The sequence below is a fragment of the Colletotrichum lupini genome, chromosome 7, assembly GCF_023278565.1.
Source record: "Colletotrichum lupini chromosome 7, complete sequence".
Classification (NCBI taxonomy): domain Eukaryota; kingdom Fungi; phylum Ascomycota; class Sordariomycetes; order Glomerellales; family Glomerellaceae; genus Colletotrichum; species Colletotrichum lupini.
In genome coordinates, this window is record NC_064680.1 from 3,524,568 (window position 1) to 3,548,125 (window position 23,558).

The 23,558-nt window shown below is 43.4% G+C and overlaps 7 protein-coding genes across 7 annotated transcripts; 4 read left to right on the top strand and 3 right to left on the bottom strand.

Annotated features, from left to right (window-relative positions):
• Positions 1-377: 377 nt before the first annotated feature.
• On the top strand, positions 378-1,604 carry CLUP02_14089 (glycoside hydrolase family 93; the record flags this gene model as incomplete). Its single annotated transcript, XM_049293022.1, has 2 exons — positions 378-940; positions 1,010-1,604. The coding sequence occupies 2 exons, from the start codon at positions 378-380 to the stop codon at positions 1,602-1,604; spliced, it is 1,158 nt and encodes a 385-aa protein (XP_049150168.1).
• Positions 1,605-2,759: 1,155 nt separating this feature from the next.
• On the top strand, positions 2,760-4,048 carry CLUP02_14090 (uncharacterized protein; the record flags this gene model as incomplete). The annotated part of the gene is made up of 3 exons (XM_049293023.1): positions 2,760-2,865; positions 2,981-3,926; positions 3,964-4,048. The coding sequence occupies 3 exons, from the start codon at positions 2,760-2,762 to the stop codon at positions 4,046-4,048; spliced, it is 1,137 nt and encodes a 378-aa protein (XP_049150169.1).
• A 46-nt stretch (positions 4,049-4,094) lies between these two features.
• CLUP02_14091 (uncharacterized protein) lies at positions 4,095-4,988 on the bottom strand (the record flags this gene model as incomplete). Its single annotated transcript, XM_049293024.1, has 1 exon — positions 4,095-4,988. The coding sequence occupies one exon, from the start codon at positions 4,986-4,988 to the stop codon at positions 4,095-4,097; it is 894 nt and encodes a 297-aa protein (XP_049150170.1).
• A 473-nt stretch (positions 4,989-5,461) lies between these two features.
• Positions 5,462-6,541, bottom strand: CLUP02_14092 (uncharacterized protein; the record flags this gene model as incomplete). The annotated part of the gene is made up of 2 exons (XM_049293025.1): positions 5,462-6,287; positions 6,450-6,541. 2 exons carry the CDS (start codon positions 6,539-6,541, stop codon positions 5,462-5,464), a joined length of 918 nt encoding a protein of 305 aa, XP_049150171.1.
• Positions 6,542-15,175: 8,634 nt separating this feature from the next.
• On the top strand, positions 15,176-20,258 carry CLUP02_14093 (methyltransferase CmcJ; the record flags this gene model as incomplete). Its single annotated transcript, XM_049293026.1, has 10 exons — positions 15,176-15,466; positions 15,531-15,738; positions 15,797-16,979; positions 17,049-18,080; positions 18,141-18,354; positions 18,856-19,443; positions 19,494-19,581; positions 19,651-19,741; positions 19,795-20,042; positions 20,161-20,258. 10 exons carry the CDS (start codon positions 15,176-15,178, stop codon positions 20,256-20,258), a joined length of 4,041 nt encoding a protein of 1,346 aa, XP_049150172.1.
• Positions 20,259-20,587: 329 nt separating this feature from the next.
• Positions 20,588-21,505, bottom strand: CLUP02_14094 (uncharacterized protein; the record flags this gene model as incomplete). The annotated part of the gene is made up of 5 exons (XM_049293027.1): positions 20,588-20,780; positions 20,994-21,081; positions 21,182-21,265; positions 21,326-21,420; positions 21,495-21,505. 5 exons carry the CDS (start codon positions 21,503-21,505, stop codon positions 20,588-20,590), a joined length of 471 nt encoding a protein of 156 aa, XP_049150173.1.
• Positions 21,506-21,885: 380 nt separating this feature from the next.
• CLUP02_14095 (uncharacterized protein) lies at positions 21,886-23,472 on the top strand (the record flags this gene model as incomplete). Its single annotated transcript, XM_049293028.1, has 1 exon — positions 21,886-23,472. One exon carries the CDS (start codon positions 21,886-21,888, stop codon positions 23,470-23,472), a length of 1,587 nt encoding a protein of 528 aa, XP_049150174.1.
• Positions 23,473-23,558: the final 86 nt, after the last annotated feature.

The following is a 23,558-nucleotide window of genomic DNA, read 5'->3' on the forward strand; positions in this document are numbered from 1 at the left end:
CACATTGCTGTCTGCGAAAACAAAACACACCATACGCGCCAATGATCACGGTGTCGGACCTGCATGTGCTGTCAGCTAACCCCAACACGGCCAACCTACCGTCTTGGGGGTGGATTACCATCACTCGTTTACGAGTCACGAAATCAAGGAAAGCTTTCCTCCGAGCTTGCGAAGCTATTGATGATGATCAGGTTGACATTGTCTTGGCGTTGACATCGTATCCCCTCACTCGAAGCTCAATGTGGGCGGCGTATATAACATACCCCGCTGCTCGAGCAATGCCGTCTCTCGTCCTCCTCCAAGGCACCTGACTCTCTCGCCGTCGGCCTCGTCATCTCTCAAATTTTCCACGAGATTAGTGTTCGGAAAAACACATCATGAAGTTCCTCGGAGCCGCCGTTGCTGGTATTGCCAGTCTGCTCTCCTACCAGGCTGTCGCGAGCCCCGTCCCAACCCCAGTCGAGGCCCGTCAAGCTACCGGAACCATCTCGAACAATGTCATCTTCTCCCCGCCGTCAAACGCTGGCTGGGTTGACCCCCGCGTCCTGTACGCTCGCACCATCCAGCTGGACTCGGGCGACCTGATCGCCACCTGGGAGAACTACTCCCCCGAGCCTCCCATCGTCTATTTCCCCGTCTACCGCTCTCAAGACGGCGGAGCCACCTGGGCTGAGATCGGCCGTGTTCAGGACACCGTCAATGGCTGGGGTCTGCGCTACCAGCCCTTCCTCTACGAGCTTCCGGAGGCGTTCGCTGGTTATCCCGCCGGCACTATCTTGCTCGCTGGTAACAGCATCCCGACGGATCTGAGCTTGACCAAGATCGATGTCTACGTCAGCACTGATGGCGGTGCCAACTGGGAGTTCCTCAGCAGTGTTGCCAGCGGAGGCGAGGCCCTGCCCAACAACGGCCTGACCCCCGTCTGGGAGCCTCACTTCTTGTAAGTCTGAGTCTAGCTTCACGAAACGTTCATCTTAGGGTAATTGCTAACCACTTCCTCCTCACGCAGGCTCCACAACGGCGAGCTCATCATCTACTACGCCGACCAGCGCGACACGAAGTACGGCCAGAAGCTGTCCCACCAGACCACCACCGACCTCAAGACCTGGAGCGCCATCGTCGACGATGTCCACGATGACAACGCCTACGAGGCACGCCCTGGCATGCCCGTCATCGCTAAGCTGCCCAACGACGACTTCATCTTCGCCTACGAGGTCTGCGGCACCGATGGCTGCCGCGTACACTACCGCCTCACGGCCGACCCGCTCAACATCCTCGCCGCCCCCAGCATCTCGCTTATCTCCACCTCCGGCACCCGCCCCGTTAGCTCCCCCTACGTTGTCTGGTCCCCTGTCGGTGGCGTCAACGGTACCATCGTGCTTAGCGGCGGCAGCCAATCGAACATCTTCGTCAACCGGGCTCTGGGTGATGCTAGCGCTTGGGTCGAGTATGCTGTTCCTCAACCCAATGCTTACTCTCGTGCTCTGGCGGTGCTTGATGATGGTAGCAAGTTGGCTATTATTGGCGGTGGAAGATTGCCTCCTAGCAGCACCAACCAGGTTAGCATTAGTGTTGTTGATCTCAATGCATTGCTTGGATTGTAGACATATGTAGCCAAAGGAATGTGACAGTAATTCGAGAGACTTAAGATTGAAGATTGAAGATACAGATTAACAATAGCCATATCAACGCGCACAGCTTCCTACTCTCTGGGGATAGCTTCGATTACAGCCACACGTGCGGTCATCAGCTATGCACAAAGTCCTTGTTCCGTACCAAATTCATGTAGCACAATATTGAATGATCATACCAATGAGTGAGGCCATGGTCATAGCACGTCCGACATTGCCCAGTGGCGCAGTTATCGCATGCGATAGACGCTAACCTCTCCCATTCAGGGCTGCATCAGGTGTCGATTTCCGCCCGGGATGTGAAGCGGGCAAACACAAGTGCGCAACCAAGAAGTACATACTAAGGTAGCACACAACCAGCTACTGTTCGCATAACTCCAGAGTTGGATGGCCCCCAACAGTCCTCACGACGTTGCTTGCCGTACAGTTCCACCAGACACCAACGCCCTGATGGAATTTTACAACTCTTGGAGCATTATATAGCCAAGGTAGACTTCATGGAAGTTCAATACTAGTCTTTGATGGGCCAGGTTTTCCACTCTTAGAGAAGAGACATTAGCCCTCGGTGCTTGATAAAAAGGCCGGGTTGCGTGTTAGATGTCTGAATGAGGCATCGGTGCAGTGAGAAAATTGGTTGCCTCGTCGTCTCAGTGCATGGTTGTTTCAAGAGTTCCGGGGTGTGTAAGGAGGCTAATGGCCTGACTTCAAGATATGAATTTTCGTAAGGTAGTGAAAGAAAACAAAAACCGTAGGAGGGTTTAAGAAGGATTTGAATGATTATTACAAAAGGTTGATGTTCCTTAAGGTCTATTTTCATCACAACAACTAATGAGACTACCTTGGCTAAAGAAGTGGCTATATATCAGTAGTTGCTGCTAATTGGACTCATCATTGTTCTCCATAGGAGATGTTGTGTAGAATTACATGGCTACCAATGGCTATCATGTTTGGCCGGAGAAACTGGAAACAAGACTTAATCGAGACTTCGAAGAACTTCGATATAAGAAAAGCGATGAGATCTAAAGCAGCGAAGTGCGAGGCATGATAATATGCACTTCGAGAAACAAAAGCGTCATATAGTTGCTGTCTTGAATTTGAAATGCGTTCTCCAATATAACTACTTCGATGATGGGATACGCTGGCAAGGCAACGTGGCGCATGAAATACTGCCTCTCTAAGGATTTGCGCTCCATCTTAGTGCAGGAGGGTGTGTCACCCTCATCGGAACCGGGTGGTCAGCCTGCATCACATATGCGAGGCCGGCTGGCCTGCCTTCTGATAAATAAGTGCTTGGCCCAGACGCAGCGCTCTTTTGCGGCAAGCAACGTGACACTGAATATCCCCTTTAGCTCCATCCCGACACCCGCCCCAAACTGGCCTTTGGAAGGCATTTCACACGGCTGACAACATGACCTGCGAAAGCGGTTTCGAAGGAAATAGCGACATCTATGGCTTGGGCGTAAGGATCGGCGTTTACCTCCAATGGTGTACATCGATACTGGCTCAGAATTTCTATGAGCCTGCTGTCGAAGGGATGCAGGACGCCAACAGCACGTACCAGCTGGCCATGACATGCGGCTTCATGTTCATTACCAGTAGACCGAGCGAGGGGCTCAAAACAATTGAAGGTTACATTGCCCTGCTTTTTTGTTTTGCTGGTGCCTGCATTTCCTCCTTGCAGAATCGATCGGCCTTCTCCACCGTCCTGTCGAAAAATGGTGTCGGAGAACCTCCACGACGTCGTGTTCGAACCGCAGGCGATATGCTTCTCAACGCTATCATTTCTTCATACGGCATATGGTTTTTGTTCATCGGCATTGGGAAGCTCGAGCGCACCGTATGCCAGGAAAGGGCGTTCTTCTTCACGTCTGTGGCTTTATTTGGGTGGTTTCGGTTCTTCCTCAGCGCAGGCTTCATCTTGGGTCTTCTAGTGTCAACACTCTTGCTAGTCGCCCAGGCGATAATACTCATAAGCTGGGTTTCCAATAGTCTCGACAACAACATCAACATGAATCAACGTATCTTTGGCGGCGTGAACGACCCAACGCCTAATTCGACTCGCCAGAATCAGCGGGTAGATGTTACTATCTCTACAGGGCAGCTTTTTGGAAGCATGCTTGCGCTTGGACTGTTTATTGCGGCGGTGGAAGAGACTTTGGATTGGAACAACATTTCGGGTGTTCACCAGTGTGCTGATTTCAGCCAACTGTTTCCGCTGATGATAGGAGCCACAAACTTCGCTCGCGTCGCGGCACAGTTTCTCCTGGATCATGGGAAAGGAAAAATTGCATTGAAGTGGGCAAAATAAAGGTTCAGTGGTTGACAGAACAAGACCGTCAAAATTGACCGGCATGACTACGAACAATATCATGGAGCATTTGAAGCTGATGCCGGTGCGCTGTACGCGAAGTGCGTGAAAAAGTCTTGCGGTTCAGTCCTCTCTTCTGGTCAGATCTTCGGCCGTCATTTCCACCCGATAAGCTCAAGAAGTATTCCATTCTTATCTGCACTCCGGTTGTCTGCTTGTTCAACAGCGGCGAGGTTTCCAGCCATGTGATCCTTGTCGGTAGTGCCATCGAGAACACAGATATTCCAGCCGGATGCTGTTGTTTCTTCGACCATCTGCTGTAGTAGAGCTTCGTGGGCGCTGATGTGCTTTCTCTGGGCCCTGTACTGCACCGGCAGGCTGTCCAACAGCCATGAATTGCTAGCGTCAAAGATGCCAAATAATTGATAGACAATGCCTTCCTCCTTGCAGATGACGGCCACATCATGATCGTATCCTGTCTCTTTGCGAAACCAGTTCTGCACAAATGCTGGTTTTATACGCGAGTTCTTGAGTACTGAGCGCAGTTTTTGCGGCTTGACGTTCGAAAGGCCGAGATATCGGATGCCCCCACGGTCCACAACTTGCTCCAGAGCGGGCCAGATTTCCATGATTGTTCTAGTGGGGGTCCTCGAGGCGTTGACGAAGTAACAGTCAATGCTATCTACTTTCAGTCGAGTCGAGCTTCCCATGACACTTTCCAAAGCGAGGATAGCAGGTGCCTCAGTGTTTGGCTGCTCCTGGCCTGTACTCCTCAGATGAGCAGACTTCGGGGTTGGAATGTACTTTGATTGAAGGAAAAGATCACCTCGTCCGACCGAATCTTGCTCATTTGTCTGTGCAAGAAGGAAAGCCGATGTGGCCTGACCATCAAGTGTCTCGTCATGATGTATAGTGCCAGCTGCAGTATCGATGCCTCGATATCCCACGCTGAGTGCGGTCCCAATATCAGGACATGGTTTGTGTCGTCTTCTTGCCGTACCATACAATATTTGCGGTAACGGGTTTCCGTTGATTAAGGTCGGAGACATAGGAACTTGATGCAAATGTTGGAATACTTCAATGTGAGTGGATCGTTTGTCGGATCCCTTAAAACGCTTTTGTACGTATCCACCGGGCCCGGATGGAGTGCCGTCAGTTAAAGATTGAACAAAATACGCAGCTGGTACAGAGGAGGGGCTCGGGTGTATTTTTCAAGGTCATATACATAGACAATGCCAACAAGAAACCCCTTGTGCTTAGCCTTGTACGGCGCACCAAGGCCCCCTGTAGCAGAACTGGGCGTTGGTTCAGTGCTGTGGTACCGGTACGTGTGAGTGACATGGGTCTACTGCTCACTCCTTGCTTACCCACCCCCTCCATCATGTAGAGTCAACATTTATGTCACTCACTTTGCATGAAATATTTGATTTAAGGGTGGGTGGACTAGGGTGACAGACGTTGTTGGGTCTTCAATATGATAACAGGAAACCTGGCTTTCCGCATCCATGGAAGGAAATAGAAATCAATAAGCACTACACCAGCGCCCACCAAGAGGGAGCTTGTTCTTCTCCAGAAGCTCGAGCCTAGCCTCATTCTTGCCGTCGTCTGCGTACTTTTCCTGAATCTCCTTCTCCAGCATCATCCAATCTGGTTCGCTGTCTTCCACCGTCGTTGTATCCGAAAGAGTGAGATCTCCTACAGCTAAGGTATCTGTGTCGCTTTCGGAGTTTTCCCAATCATCGACAAATCGAACCGTGATCTCATCGCTCTCGCCCTGCAAAATACTAGCGTCGGTTGTCCAGTGGAACAAGTCGCTGCCAGTATTGAGATGAGGCCCAAAACCGTTGAACTCGATGACCTTGGCATCCCACCTAATACTATCCTGACTCGGCGGGGTCACCAAAACATCCATGGTGCAGGTGTCAAAGGGAATGTGGCCTTTGACGTTATTCCATACATCAACCACGGCTTCCACGAGGCCATCCGAGTAGCGCTCACGCCATCCTTTCTTTTCCCACCAAATATCTTGACTGACAGCAGTGACTTTCCCCTTGTAGCAGAAGACACGGAGCTCATGTTCAAGCCTGATTTCCGGTGACCATCGCTCGACTACCAAGGCCTCACCTGGGTCTTCGCTCCAGACTCCGTCCGCAAGAGCCAGCAGTCGGCCAGCAACCCTACCACTTGTGAGAAGACGGCCGAGAACAACTTCAGCGGTGGGCGGAAGAGGATCCGGCTTGGCAGTAGGTGCTCCGTTTGCGAAGCTGTCCTTGGCTGATGTCGCACTGAGTCTGATGAAGATAGGGTCCTTGCACACCTTGGTAGCGTCGTCCAAAATAGACTGAATACTGGCAACAACGAACTTCCCTTCTGGCGTGCCGAGAGCAGTCCTCATATTGGAGTTGAGCATCTTTTGTAACACATAGCCGAGTTTAGCCAAGAGCTCGGCTGAGAGTGTCTCGATTTTCAAGACTTCAGTCGCCATGAAAGGCGTCAGCTGATCAGAATACCAGAGATGGTAAAGGTACTTGTTGTTTCCTTCGGCATATAATGCATCGAACTCTTTGGTACCGACAGAAATCTCATCACCCCATGGGTGCATTGTATGATGGTTGTGAGAGTTAGCCCCAGCATGATGACGGAATGGGTCATCAGCCACAGGGAGTGCGAAGGAGTAGACATCGGATGTGACCCATTGAACCACAAATTTGGAAGCCATATCAGATATTGCGGTGGAAGGTTCGTATAAAAGTGACCGCAGAACGCAAAGAGGACCATAGTGAATGTGAGATAGGGCTAGAGCAGGGGCTGATTTCCAGTATATATACCACCCGCTCCTAGGGATTTGCCAGTTTAGAGCACTATCCATATTATGAGTTGTCCATCTTTGCTCATGGCTACCACCAGGGTTACCCAGGCTCCTTTCCCCTCACATAGTGGTCCGCCATCGAGAACCCCGTCACGTCGGAGTTCCAAAAGCTGTGTGAGGTTATGCCGTTGCCTGATGTCACCGTGTCAGCAAATTACATGAGACGTCGTTGGCCACCACAATCAGTAAGGGAAGGCAGTGTGTCAGCTTTCAAGTTATGTGACTTATCATCTATCCTTTTTCGTCGAGACGTACCCTCTGGCACATCGGGCGTCGTGTGATCAGCCACATATTCAATATTTAACCAACCAGCCATCAGCGTTCACATGCCTGTATCGATCAGTCCATGCTCACATACCAAATTAACCGGAAGCCCGCATGGTAGCTTGGACTTGTGCCGTTCCGCTTCCATCCTCGTAGTCAGGCGGAGCTGTCGTACCATCTCACTGCATGCGCGGGACTTGTCGAATTGGTGTTTATCTTTGAATCTCTACTTGATTGCTGAGGTCGGGCACAAAGCAAAAGTCAGAAGATCTACTACAGTATTAGAAAGACGGTGCATAAAAACAATTCCACTGTGTCAATAAAATCAGCGCTTCCAGATTTTCCGATGCCTTTTCGACTTTCGCTCCTGCAAAGTTTACGACCACGGACGTAACGTGTTGTATCACGGTGTTAGTATCCCTATTGCAGGGTAGTTGGTTCGAACCGTAGTTAACGAAGAGATTAATTAAACTATTTAAATATCTGCGTAGTAGGTATAAAAAGGAGGTTCTAACCGTAGGTTAGGCTAGCTACGATAATTATAAATAGGGCCCCTAATTAGCCCCTACGTAGTTAGTTATATACCGCGGTCAAATTAGATTTCTAATCTAATACTAACTTTCTCTTTTTTTTATTAATTTAACTACTACGGTTAGAGGTATAATTCGACCTCGGGCCCGTTTACTAAGTCGTCTCCTTTTCCCCCTTTTCTCTATTTTTTTTATATAACCTATCCCTCTATTTATATAATAACTTTTCTATTACTTATAAATTACTCTAATCCCTTATTTAGTACTGCTTTTATAAAAGCGTTTACGAGGTTATTTTTATTATTAATCTAACGGATCTCGAGTATCTCGTGCTTTTTATATAATTACCTAAGGGCTATAATATTAATTATAAACCTCTTTTCTTTTATCGTTCCTAATTTAACGAGGTATTCGTATAGCGAATAAGAATTAGTATAGATAACTATTAAAATAAGTAAAAGGCTAATTCGATCGGTAATCTTTTTTAGTATTATTAAAATCGTATAGGAGAGGTTAACGCCGTTAACTATACTATAAACCTCTAATACTAATATACTTTTTATTACCCGCTTACTTTTAATTAACGAGTAGTAGATTATATTACTATATATAGTAAATTCGTTCTTACTTATACTCTTATTAGCTAGGATAATAATATACCCTAATTACGAAATAAGGTCGTTATTATTTATAAATAACTTATTAACGAAGACGTAAAGCTTATTAGTCGTAAAGTCGATCGGGTAGTAAATAAGACCTCGATCGAGATTCGTTTATTACTACTTAAGCTACTTATTAAGTACCTTAACGTCTCGTTTAGTTAGATTTATAGCTTATATTACTTTAGTATAATTAAAAGTTACTTCGGGCTAATAAATACTCGTAATATATACCCCTTATATAAGCTTAGCCTTATACCGCTTTTTAATATTAGTTATATTCGGATCGACGAGTTTAATTTTCTCGCCCTACCCCTTTTATTAAAAAACGACGGTTTTCTTTTTAATTATAAGAATCCCGCTATTAAATACTAGGGGGGTATTTATTATAAGGACCTCTTTTAGCTTCGCTACGAATCCTGCTTTTTAAAGCTCCTTATCCTCTTTCTTTATAAAGTTAATATTAAATAGGCCTAATATATCGTTAGTTTATATTCTAACGATCCTAAATTAGTCGCTTTTGTACTCCGCGACTAGTAAGTACGGGTTATATATAGAAGTAATTATTAATAATTAATTAATATAGAAATCGTAATAGGTAGCTTATTAATAGGTGCCCGATTCTGCGAGCCTATATAGTAGCTTAAGCACTTTAATAATCGTGCTTTTTAGGTACTTACTAGCTATTTCCTTTAGTAAATAGGCTAGGATTTTTTTTATAAGCCCTATAGCTAATTAGGTATAGGCCTAGGTAATATTATAGCTCTAAATCTCGTATCCCTTTTTCCGTAATAATACTATTAGTACTATTATTAATCGTTAGTTATAGCGCTATATAGTAGGCGATTATATAAGTAGCGTTGCCTTTTTAACGTCGCTATATTTCTAAATTACGTATTTAGACTTCTCGTATAGCTAGGGTGTTCTTTTCCCTTTAATTTTATAAACTATTCGTAATTTAAATATATAGAGGTTTATATATTTTTTTAAGTCGTATAGGATAAATCGATAGACCCCTCGATTGCGAAGAGTATTTATTTCGATAAGATCTAATCCTTTATACGGCTTTTTAATAGTTATAATTACGCCTTCTTTACGTAGTTTAACCGCTAGCTCGAAATTAGCTTTTTTTTTTATTATATAAAAAGTATTAATTACCTCGTTACTAATAATAAATTACTGCGTTAGGGCTTGTTACCGTAGTCTTTTATAACGTCTTGCTAGTAGTATTAGTGCCCTTTTAGTAATTTCCTTTTCCTCGTCGTTTATTAGTATTACTACGACGATTTTATTAAGGATAATTTCTTATACCTCTATTACGGGTTATATAGCTTCCCCTAGCTCTTTTTCTTTTTATAAGTTAGAAATTACCTCGATAGGATTTATATAATATAGTCTAATTACTATAATTAATACCTTAAGTAACTAGTTACGATCTTTTATAACTACGTAAGAACGCTCGTTAACAGAAATTAATTTATATAGCCTAGCCTATTATTAAGTGATTTTACGCTATACTCGTATATCCGAATTTAGGGGCATATTTAAATTAACCCCTATATTAGGCTTATTATATATAGTAATTACCTTATTAACTTACTTTTTTATACTTACCTCGCGCAGTGCCCGTATTACTTTTTTAATTACTTAAGCTCGCTAGCTTATATTTAGTAACGGTAGCGAGGCTAAGGTCGTTTTTAAATATACTTTAAATATTAGAAGCGTCGGTATAAGCCCGTTAGGCCCTATAGTATCGTTATAATATTTAAATACCGTTTAGAGGTATTCGTTATTATCGGAATCGGGATTTTCCTTTTTAATAATTTTAAACGCTCTTTTTAATTATTAGTACGCCCTTTTTATTTTTTTAATATTATAATACGCTTTAACGGGTACGATTTTTAATTATATACCGTAAGCCGTCGTATTTTTTTTAAATTCTATTAACTTAAAACTAATATTAGCGTTAGTTTTAATACTATTTAGCGGTCCTTAATATATATTAATTTAGCTTTTTTATAGAGCTACCTATACTATTTTTACTTATAAATCCTATAGGAATTGCCCTACTTAGAATAATATAGCCTCGTCGATTATATATAAGACCGGTCGACTATTTAAGTAGAAGATATTAACTACGATCTCCTAATTAAAGTTAAGCTTATCCCGTAATTTAAATTTAAATTTACGTAGGCTCTATATATTTATTTAGTATTAGTAATATACTTTCGTTAACTACTTTAGCGCCCCTATTTCGATATTATTATTACTTAAATGCTTTAGGAAGTTATATAGCCTCGCGACTAATAAGTAGCTAAATCTTTAGTATAATTATCTAAGCTTACTTTCCGTTAGGTAATTAATCGACTTCGTATTATTAATAAGCCTTATAAACGCGTGCCCCTATTATTATTTAACTATTTCGAAGTACTTACGGCTAGAGATTCTATTCTTTATATTATCGAATATAATACCTAGTCGATCTATATCTTTTAGATATAGGAGAAATAGGGTATTAACGAGTAAGATATAAAAAGTTATCGTTCCGAAGTACGTCTCTACTTTTACTATACCTAGGGTAACGATTTCTTTACCTAGGCCGAAGCTAATCCTCGTAATACTTATTATTAACGTATTAAGCGTTACTAATACGATTTTCTATAGCGCTTAGAATTACCCTTTTTTTCTTATTAACTATTATAATGCCCCAGTATCTAAGATAATCTTATAGAAATTATCTAAGCCGTACCTTTTATTTATATAGAATACTTATATAAGCTTAGTATTTAAGTAATTTAAGTAGTATAAAAAGGGCCCCTCTAACTACCCTTAAAATTACTTAATACTATGTCTCTTCTTTTTAAATATTAAGAGAGTAGAATTTTGCGCTATTAGATTCGTCCTTTCGCCCACCTCTATATCCGTTATTTAAGGGACCTTCCCTTACTATCTATAAATAAAAGCCTACTTATTAAGGGCTTTTATTACTTTTTATTCGTTTAGCCTCGTATATCCTCCCGAGGCTAACGGGGCGAAGAAAGAGTAGTTAATATCGTCGACTTTATTATAATCTAATTCGTTAATATAAGGGGTAAGATCTTTTTTATCTTCCGAATCTCTTATAAGGTACGGGTACTTTAGGCCGCTAAATTAGCTACTTTCGCTAGGTTCTATACCCCCGGATCTACTTTTATATATAATAAAGAATTAGTTAAATTAATAAGGGCTAGTTTTGCTATTTACTACCCTCGATTTTCTATATTATTTATATAATTTAATACGCTCTTCCTCGGAGTAGTTACTTAATTAATATCTATCCTTTTTATAAATAAAACACTACTTTTTCTGTTACCCTACTCGCGAGTTAAATCTCTACTTATTTAACGAATCTAGGATTCCTTACTAGCGATTACCGTACCTAGTTTCCTTTCCTTTTTTATTATATATTCGGTTAACTTAATATTATTAGTAAGGGCCGTCGTACGCCTAGAGGTAGGTTTAGTATAATATTCTCGCCTTAATATTAAAACTAAATCTTAGCTTTAAATAGAGCGTCTCGTAGTCTTTAGGTACTTAGTATAGAGTTATTTTCGCTTTTAGAACGCGCTAGACTACGGTATAAAAATATCCGACTTTTTACTTATTAATCCCCTTATTTAGCTAGGTTTTTACTAGCTTATTAATTCGATTAATAAGCTTTTTGAGGATTTTTACTTATAATTTACCCTCTATTATCCTAGCTATAAATACAAAAGAAATTGCTTATAGCTTAAATAGGAGCTTTAGATTCTTATTATAGGTCTTAAAGCGGCTTCGGATTGCGTTAATAATACTAAGAAAGTTATTTTAATTAAAATTACGCACCGCTTCGTAGTAATAATTAGAGGCCTTACTTACGAGTACGATATTAATTACCAAATAGTATTAGTATTCTCTAATCCCGACTTTTTTATAATAGTTATAGAATATTATTAGGGTCTTTTATAAGACCTCGTATTTCCCTTTAAAGTATAATTTTTCTCTTAAAAAGATCTTTTTAAGATTTATAAATTACCTCGTATTTATTACTATATTTTTAGTATTTATATACGATCCTTACGTCGCTACGTATTATTAATAACTTCGGGTAGTCTACCTCCTTTCCTACTAGCCGATTAGTACCAAATTTCGTATTAATAGTAGTAACGAGCTATAGATCGAAATAAGTAGAATTATCGATTATTATACTTCTAGTACTATATTTTACTTCTATATATCCTTTTACGACGATAGATTACTATTAGTAATTATAGGAAGGAAATCTGGGTCGTTCACCCTTTTTCTAAATTCGTTAAAGTAATTATACGCCCTATCGATTTATACTTAGGTTTATATTACGAATTCCTCCTTTATAATCGTCGCTACTAGGATTTCGTAAGGTTTTTATAATTATAATTGCGCTAGTAGTACCCCTCGCTTATAAAAGAATTTATTAACCGCTTTTATAATTCTTAAGCTTGCGCTTACGAACTATTTATTTAGTTAATAACTAAGGTCGTTTATAATTTCGTAAAATAGGGGTTGCCCCTATAGCCCCTTTTTTTTATAGACCTTAGTTAAATAGATTAATATTACGTTAATTTACTCGCCGTTAGGCTAATCTACGATTCTATATATCTACGTTCTTTAATAGTCCGGGTTAATATTTACTTACTTATAAGGGATTAGGATTCTATTTAGGATTGGGTTTCTTTTTCTTTTTTTTTACTCTAACTTACTAGGGGTCGTGCTCTAGCTTATACCCGTATTAGTAGTTATTAGCGTATTTAATCTTAATAAAAATATATCTAATCCGCGCGTTAGCTATAATAAACCCGTACTTTTACTACTTAATAAATTCGTTAGGGTCTAGGCGATTCCCGCTTCCTTTTACCGTCTCGCTACTACTCTCGTTTTTATTATCTTTAGTAACTATTATTAGCCCTCTAGATCGCTAGCTATCGTTCTTATTAAGATCCCCTTTTTTATTTAGTATAAAAAGGTAGGTTTTAGTAGTCCCTTTTTTATTAGTAGCGGTAGACGTTTATATTACTATAAGAAGACGAAGTAATTAGTCTCGGGATTTTTATTAGTTACCGATTTTTACTATTTCTAAATACTTCTAGCTTTATAAGCCTCGTGCTCTTTATAATCTCTAAATTACTTCCTTCCTTAACCTACTTCCTCTAGGGTAGTATTCTATAATAATAGTTAAAAATAGACGCTAAGTAGCTCGTAAAGGAGCCGTATAGGTAGTTAAGTATAATTAGCGAAGTTAAGTCCTCTTTTTTATAAAGTCGCGCAGTTATTAAAAATACTTATTACGATTTACGCTCGTACTAACTAAGGTTAAATACCTTAAAAATCCTTTTTTTACGGCCTCTTAGTACCCTATTTTATAGTTTCCTAGGTAGTCTTTTTTATAAGCTAATTATACTAATTTAGTAATTATCGTTTGCTAGTAATTCTTTTTATTACTTAGTTAATTTCTCGAAATTAATAATCTCGCGCTGGGAGTTAATAATATAAAAAGGGGCCTCTCGACGGCCCTCTAAAGGATTCTCTTTTTTCTTTTTAGACTTTAATAAGAGGTCGCTTACCCTCTCTTAAACTAATAACTTTCTTTTTCTCTTTAAGCTAGCTATCTCCTTCCCTAGGCTAACCTCTAATACTCATAATACTCGTAGCTCGAGGTTATTATAATTTTTAAATCCCCTCCTCCCTCGTCGGACCGTCCCCTTAACTATATTCTTATAGAATACTTAGGGGGTAGCTAAGGGGGCTACGAGGAGGCTATTTAAATTGCGGGCCTCGAGGTTAGATCTATAAGATCTTTATAATAATAAACCCTTTTATATACTATAGATTTCTTAGCTTTATAACTTTTATATTAATAGCTATTATACTTATTAAAAAGACTACTATACTTAAGGATCCTTTTTTTAAATCGCGCAGTACTCTTTTTATACCGTATTATTAAGCCCGTTTATTATATTAGTTAATTAAATAGGTAGTCGTTATATAGGGAATTCTTTTTACTAATTTAGTTAGTTAATTTCTAATCGCGGGCTAGCCGTAGGGAAGTTATTTAATAAAAAAAGCTACTTAAAGTAATAGCGAAATACTAGTTACTTAAGCGGTTCTATTGATTAGTATAGTTTAATATAGTAGACGTTAACCTCTCGTAGGTAGTAAAGGGCTACGATTACTTAATTCCGTGCGGTATTTAATAATTACCTCCTTTTTTATTTACTTCCGTAAGGTTAATTAGTATAAATCTCCTATCTTATATAGTATTAAGAGGTCGTCTCTTTTACGTAACGAGATACCTTACCGATTTATAATAGTAGAATTTAATTACTAATTAGTATTAATATCCCTATTATAAGGTAGTTAGTTCGAACCGTAGTTAATAAAGAGATTAATTAAACTATCTAAATATCTACGTAGTAGGTATAAAAAGGAGGTTCTAACCGTAGGTTAGGCTGGCTACGATAATCGTAAATAGGGCCCCTAATTGGCCCCTGCGCAGTCGGCTATATGCCGCGGTCGAATTGGATTTCTAATCCGACATACGGAACCTAAAGCTATCTAATAGGACTTAATCAACGGGGCCTCCTAAGTAATTGCAGTCATGGCTTTCCTCTTATCAAGTTAAGCAACTAATTTGAGAGAATGCTACTCACTGTTGCATTGGATTCTCTTCTTCTCACGCTATTTGGCAGCCATTTATCCAGATCGAGTTCCTCTGCAAACCAGTAATTACGCAAACGAACCCCGCACCAAGCCATGCAGTATTTCCATTCGGATTTATACGCAGGAAATACCAATTCTCCCTTCAACTTTTGGACACCGATTTCGCACAATAAATTGTTGCTCAGCCTTGTTCGCATACAATGACTCAAATCAATCAACGCCAGGACTGGGAAGGGCCATTGAAGCTACTGCAAAAGCAGCTCTACGAGGAAGAACTCTGCCGTTTGCGGGAATGTAGATCTCTCGCTGTTTTTCAAGACCAGCTAGAAACACTCAAAGAGGATCGGGGAGCTCTCCAATTCGAAGGATCATGGAAGTTTCTCCAAACCGTGGTCAAGCGGCTTAGCCCTCTAGTAGCAGCTGTTGAGTACGTTGCCCCTAGTCTAGGCATTCCTTCATGCATGTGGGGGGCCATGATTCTACTTCTTGATGTTAGTTATCCCTTGGTTTTCATTGCATCTGAATGAACGACATTGCTAAAGTGGTATCATCTAGGCCGTGAGCTTGAGAAAGCAATATTTGGACACCGTTCTCGGGTACTACGATGGCTTAATTTCGATTCTGCCATGCCGAGAAAATCTCAAGTCGATAATGGCAGATAATCCAGAGCTTGAAGGGGTTGTGTTGAATTTCTACAAACACTACCTCGATTGTAGTGGGCAGTTTCTCCAAATGTTCTCTCCAAGACGATCTGTCGCCAAGCGTTAGTAGCACAATGAAGCGAAAAACTGGCACGTATCTGACTCGACATCATTTGACAGGGTTTTACCGGAGGGTTCTTTTTCTTCGTAACCTTTATGGGCTCTCAGATTCCATGAATGCTCTCAAGTCAGCGGCAGAAAAAGCTACAAAAGCATACCGAATCACCTCGGAGCAACAACGTCAAAATATTATACAAGAGGATCTGAATCAGATCAAATCAGCCGTCGAACAAATGAACCGAGATCCACCCCAAGAGTCTCTCAGCCGGCTTGCGTATGTTCGATCTAGCAGCTTCAGGCATACACTCCCCCCCAGCGGCATCACATTCACTGGGCGATCGGCAGAGTTGAAAGCACTACATACCTACCTTGGTCCTCTTACTGAATCAGACCATGACCAAACTCCTGGTCTGCGTTCTGTCGTTTTATGGGGCCTTGGTGGGATGGGCAAATCGCAGCTCGCATTAGCCTACGCCCATCAGCATAAATCTTCATACAAGGCTTGTTTCTGGATACAATGTGAAGATTTGGTCAACATATGCAATGGATTCATGAAGATTGCGAGAAAACTCGGTTATGAGCCTGCGGGCTTAGAGGCAGACGTACTAAGCGTCAAAAACTGGCTGGAGAACGAAGGTACTAGCACAACAGGTTCCAAATATCCCGTACTTTCATTTTCAATACTGGCGCTAATATCTAGTCTTTTCGGGGCAGGAAAACAGTGGCTTCTTGTGTTAGACGGTGCGGACATGGGGCCAACCCCTGAGTTTCTCCAGCAGTACTGGCCATCGGGAGACGAGGGCTCCGTTCTTGTGACAAGCCAAGATAAACAATGGCAGATTTCCGACTATGTCCGCCACAACCTTGAAGTTTCCAGTCTATCTGAAGATGATGGACTTCAGTACATTAATCAGTTTATGAGGAATCACGGAAGGAGTGTTGGACCAAGAGAGGCGGCGACCATTCTTGCAGAGTCAGGCAGGCTGCCCCTGGCATTACATCAAATGCTTTCCTTCATGGTGACCGAGAGCCTTAGTGCAGAAGAGTTTTTGGACCAATTTATGAATAGCCGATCGGTGGATGACTGGGACATGTCGACATCGCGCAATCTGGCAACTTTTCTCAACCTCGCCTTCAAGAACCTCAACGATCCGACGAAGAAGGTACTCGAGAATTTATCGTTACTCGATGTCAATCGAATTCCTGGTTTCCTGGTGAAGAAAATAAAAGAACTTTTGGCTAGGTAAGTCAGCACCTGGATTAAGGCACAGAACCCTTGAAATAACTCAAGGAGCCGTCTAACTTACAACAGCGATGGCGCACAATTCAATCATTTGACTCGATACTCCCTCATAAACAAATCAAAAGAAGATGGCGATTTCTACGAGATGCATCCGCAGGTCAAGAGACAAGTCATCCTACGTATGCCCCCAGAACACCTGAAAGAAAGGGCACAGTGGGTTACCGGCCAACTTCGAGAGTATTTCCCTCGCCAGTCAGTCTTTGGCGCTGAACTGGACGACACAAATCCAAATTGCCCATCATTGATAGCACATGTACTAGCTTTTAAGACGACCATAAATCGTTACAACTGCGATATTCAAGATATCGAGAACCTTGCTAGCTTGTATCTAGATGGCGGCATCTACTCTTGGGCCCGTGGGCTACTCGAGGTCGGACGAGACCTCACCGACGCAGCAAGGACGCTGTGCGGAACAGGCAAAGTTTCTCTGTTCACCAAAGCACAGATATTCTCCTTCCATGCTTCCATCATCTCCGACAGTGGGAGACTCAGGGAGGGCCTCCGCGAATTCGAGTACGCACTCATCTTCAGCATGCGCTACGTTTCCGAAACGGAGGACTCTGAGCCTTCGGAGCCCCTAGCACTACTTTCAAATGCCTATAACAATGTGGCGGCAGCCCATAACCGCCTCGGCAATTTTGAGGAGGCTTCAAGGTACAACAACCAGGCCTTGAGCTTAAAGATGAGTTTGGAAGAACGCGGTCTTCCTATGTCACACTCCCTCTGTCTAACATACCAAACGATGGCCTATACAAAAGCACAGCAAGGGGACATTGCGGGTTCAGTTTCGTGCTTTGAGAAAGCCATCGAATACGGCTCTGTGTCTGAAGAATCCATTCCGAGATTGGCATTGGCGCAACATAACTTCGCACATCTTAGGCTATTGGAGGGCAATCTTAAAGATGCCTGTGATCTATTCTTTACAGCTTGGGGAACCAGAGCTGAGAAACATGGCGACCACCCAGATACGGGTATTTCACAACACATGCTAGCTCATTGCTATCATAAATTGGGGGGAAAGGAAAACTTGGAGTTTGCTAGGTTTGCTCTAATCTATTTGAAGCCTCAAACAAGGCAGGCTTGACTGACATCACTCACTAGATCGTTATTGCAACAGGCAGTCGTACTGTTCGAGGAGCGACTTTCGGAACCCGACAATAAGAGATTAGCCTGGTCTCTGTTTAAGCTTGCGCTGGTTCAAGATGAACTTGGAGATCTCAAGGCCGGAGAGAACCGTATAAGGGCAGAGGAACTGTATTTCCAGGAAACGGGACATTCCGAAGTCACATTGACCGAGGATCTACTCAATGATTTAGTGCCATATATCTAACGTACTTTAAGGTAGTTAGGGATAGATGATATCGCGCCCTGCGCCTCCACCCCTTTAAACTTAAGCACGAAAAGAAAGAAAAACTCGGCAAAATTACGTATATATCGAAAGATCATACATCACTATTCCAAGATTTGCTTGATAGATGATGTCGCTATGTAAAGTGTCGCCGATTTACCTTCATCGTCGTCTGAATACGTTACTCTTCTTCTTTTCTCGAGAAAGTAGAAAATTATGCACAGAATCCATGTTGATCTACGAGTCAAGCAGTGGAAACGCGTTTTCTCAGCTGCATGCACCGTGAAAACCGGGGGAGGGGGGACGTCATAGGATTCCGGCGAAGCCCAGAGCCTACATGAACTCAACCCATCCCATGTCACTGATACCCGGCTTGATTTCCTCTGCAATTCAAAAGTCATTGACACCCTCCTTCCTCTTTCAGCAACACACCCGCATAAAGTCTAGTTGCTGCCACACCTGCTGCAGAGTCCCTTAGACCCGATGGTAGCCTCGCTAAGCCTCAATGTACAGGGTCATTTGGACTCCCAATACATTCCATTCCGAAGTGCACGCTGGAACTTTCTGAAGACCCTTCGCTTCTCCCTCCTACTTAAAAATGGTATCTTTTCGAAGACAGAATTCGGCAGCAACCGCCCAGTCTCTCAAAATTCGTTCGCAGTTTGTTCCGCAGGAGCACCTATCTATTTCCGTGAAATGGATACACAGGAAGACCATAAAACACTAGGGAAGATCGGATACCTGAAGCGGCTTGAACTCTATGGAACAGAAAAGCCGTATCAAATAACGGTCCGCCCGAAGTATGTCCAAGACTCGGACGCGCAGAAGACAAACATTGTTATCGATCCACAGGTCGTCAAGATTACTGATATCATTAATCGACGGGGTGAATTTAGCACGGATATTCAGGGTTTCGAGCTCGCCACTTTTCCCAGTTCGTTATCCTCTGATGAACTCCAGGACTTAGACGAGATTGAGTCTCGTTACTATGCCGAAGCCAAGGAATTTCTCATGCGAAGATATAATGCTCACAGAGTGCTCATATTCGATACGACGGTATGCTCAGTCTGTCGTTCATCCAAGATATCAAGTGTAACGCAATATAGATTAGACGCTCGAAACCAGGTCGCAACACGGACACTACCCTCCTCAAGAACCAACAGATTCTAGGGCCATCCATTGACTGTCATGTCGGTAAGTCACCCTAGACTGTCTCCCAAACCTGCTCGAAAGATCTGACTTTGACGACATGACTCTTCGTAGATCAAAGCCCCAATAGCGTTCGCAAGAGAGTGAGGAAGAACTTTCCTAATGACGCAGACCAGCTATTGGCTCAGCGCGTGCAAGTAGTCAAGTAAGCTGATCTAGACCAGCCCGCGTCTTTAGATCTGACAGACCCTATCACAGCATATGGCGAGCTCTCCGCTTCCCATGTCAAATCCGTCCTTTGGGCTTGTGCGACTACAGATCGACCAGACCTGGAGACTATACACCAGCTGATCTTGTCTCATCCGTTTGGGAAGGCGAGACATTGCAAATTTACCACAACCCTAACCACGAGTGGTGGTTCGCCAGCAAGATGGAAGCGGACGACGTGCTTCTCATCAAAATGTTTGACTCTGAGGGAGAAAGGGAGGGTAACGAAACGGCCATGTGTGAGTACCTTCTAGAATTCTTCTTTTCCATGAGTCAAGTTCTGCTTCTGGTATCGAGTCTTGCGGTCTTACCTAGCATGCACGTGGTTCGATATTTTCTAACAAGCACGCTTCGCAGGTACACCTCATTGCTCTTTCGACTGGGAAGACGCCCCTGAGGGATCGCATGGGCGAGAGAGCATGGAAATCAGAGCAATTATATTTTCTGAACTCTAGGAAGCTTGAGACTTTCAACTTTGGGTAATAATAGGAAGCTCCACACTCATTTGATTGAAACGAATTCACTGTGCAATTTCCGGAAGACTTTATGATATTAATGAGAGTTTTTATATCTTCCCCCTTTCCGCTGCTATCAAGTCATAACAATCTTCTTGGACAACACATGTATTAGAGTAAAGAGTGTTTCTCCATGAAAGAATGTCACGGATAAATTTCATTCCTATCAATATGCGACACGTCCTCGAACCAAGCTTCGTATGGTGCTGAGTATCTAATGTGATTAATCACTGATGGGATGCAGGGTAAGGTGTTAAAACTCACTTAAATCAGCCGGCCTTGTTGACGAAGTCATCGTCGTCGTCTTCATCATCGTCGTCGTCCTCATCAGGATTGGGCTGCTTCGGCTTCGCAGCATTACTCTCCTTCTTGGCGGCTATCTCCGCAGCCTTCCGACGAGCTTCGAGCTCATCCTTTACCCATTTCTTCCACGGCTGAGATCTCTGATCTTCATTTGGGTTGCTAGATACCATGTTGCGTGATGATGTTGAAATATTCAAGCTGACAAAGTTTTAGGGGCGAAGTTTTGATGGAAGACCGCGAAACATTGGCGCTTGAGAGTTTCACAGCCTCGAAAACAGGCCCCGAGGCTTAAGTATCCCTCTGTGTGGTATCATGCTCATAAATAGATCAGAAGGCCTTGAGAGCTCTCTTCCAGCATCTGGCCAACATCACGCTCCGAGCTGTTTGCCGATGGTATGCGTTAATGCATCCTGCTTTTGCCATCCTTCCGTATGCACGGGAACATGTTGGAACACGTAGCCTGTTGGTTGTGGGTGTTGTGTCACCACACCGCTCGGCGAATCTGACACAAAGCTACATCGAGAAGGTCATCATATAATTTCATCGGGCGCGGGTGAAACAGACCACAGCTATCTTGTATGGCTGTTCTAGGTTCCTGCAATTGATCTCAATCAACCACACAGACTCTGATTGGTGAAGCGTAACTGACAGTCTTCTTTCATTGACTGGAGCCCCGCACACCTTTTACGGCAATAATGTCACACTGTGGATGCGTGTGCCTTCGGGCATTTGGGACAATTTGAGGGGATGGAATATTCGCAGCCTGCCTTGAATGTGCATCAGGACTGAGATATCATAACTGCAGCCAGCTGGTTGTCAGAAACTGTGATCCAAGCCTTGGAATAATTTCGTCTGATTGGATGGCTGACGTACCCGAACTGCATGCTCCTTCCATTGGGGTCAAGTATAGGTACTTTTATGAACACACAGCAATCATTCCTCTGAAGCCAAGGTAGGTATGCACAGGCAGCCACGCAGCCTGATGATCTGGTGCCACCTGCCTGTCTTACAATTCACAACAAATATCCCTGTAAGAGGCAATACCTACCTACCCATCATTGGGACATTCCCCTCCTTCTCACGCAGACAATGATTTCCGACCGCACCAAACGCAAGGTTCTGAGTGGCAATCCCGACCCCGTCCAAATTCTCACCCTCTCCTGATCTTTCGTTAACAAGACTTCTTATGTGTGACCTTTTCGGCCGCCTCTTTCGTCCCCTGCAGGGCTCTACCAGTAGCTACCCTCAGCGAGTTCCCGCAACCATGACCGCGAAAATCGAGGAAGTGATCCGGTCACGTCGTGGCGTAGTGGAGGAAATACTGGAAATCACACATCAGCCTGCTTTGTCGATGGGCGTCATCCATCATGGGAAAGAAGTCTTTAGACACAATCGGGGCATTATCAACAATGAGACTGGCCAAACACCAGACAGCGATACTCTGTACTGCATTGCATCCCTTTCGAAAGCCTTCGTTTCTGCCGCTATAGACATTCTCGTCCAACGTCAGGAGCTGAGTTGGGACACAACAGTGGCCCAAGTTCTTCCAGGGTATGGTCGATATGATCAAGATGCAATGCTCAATGGCATGACGCTTCGAGATATCTGCTCTCATCGGACTGGCCTTCATGGTCTAGACGAAATAATTCAGGGCATGGACGGGCGTATCCTCCTTCCGAAAAGCGAGGTTGTCAATGTCGTCAACGCCCTGCCCAAAAAGTTCGGATTTCGAACAGACTTCCACTACAACAACGCCCTATTCGAATTGGCCGGTGCAATAATTGAACGGATTTCTGGATCCCAGACCTGGGGACACTTTCTCAAGGAAGAGCTGTTCGACCCACTAGAGATGAAGCGGACAACGGCCTTTCGCAGCGTCCACAAGACCGACGACAACATTGCTACGCCATACATGTGTCTGACAGACGGCTCGCTATGCAAAATAGCACCCACCGAGCTATCTGCGGATTCTATGAACGGTGGCTCTGGAGGACTCCGCAGCTCCGTGAATGATCTGCTCAAGTGGTGTTCCAGCCTGTTGGCATCCTTTGATGAGAAAAGCACCGTCAACCCCATTCGTCACAGATCACCAATCTTTGATCGCGCCAATATGGCCAATCCGAGCTCTGTTGAGGATGGCGACTACTGCACCGGGTGGTGCTATCACCAAACCCCCTCGAAGCTGGGATTAATCTCCCCTAATCGAAGCCTGCTCTCACCAGTTCTCGGGACCAATTCTGAATCCTTACTCGTCTACGGCCATCAAGGCGACGTTCCCGGGTATACGTGTTCCTTGTATCTTATCCCAAAGACTCAGTCTGCTATTGTCGTCCTATCCAACGGTACTGGCCTCTCTGACGCTACCGACTGGATTGCCCAGGATATCCTCCAGGCGATGTACAGCCTGAAGCCAACCGTGGATTTTGTCTTCACTGCGCATCAGGCATCCATTCTCTACAAGACCACGTTCAAGAGGCTGTTTCAGTTGCCTCTCGAGGAACATAGAAAGATGGGTACGCCTACTCCGCCCTTGGACGACTTCACTGGGGAGTATGTAATGGAGAACCTGGACATCGCCACTCTCAACATCAAAGCTGGCCCGGAAACCTCATCAACTGGTCTTCGAATGAGAGTCAATGGTCTCGCGGACCAGGAGTACTATTTGTGGCATTATCATGCGGACGTATGGTGTTATCTTCTGGAGAGCGCTGACCAATGTTTGAGACGTGGTCTCGACAGAAGTGACTGGACCTCATACCTTATCTCATTTCAGAGGGATGCAGAAGGTCAAGTCGAGAAGTTGGGATGGGATATGTGTGGTGTGAGTGTTGTTTTCTACAAACGAAAATGAGATTATGGGAGCACTGTTGAATCTTGCTGGATGGTGTGAGAACGGAATATGAAGCTGGTGATGGGAAGCAAGGATGAAAAGGCGCA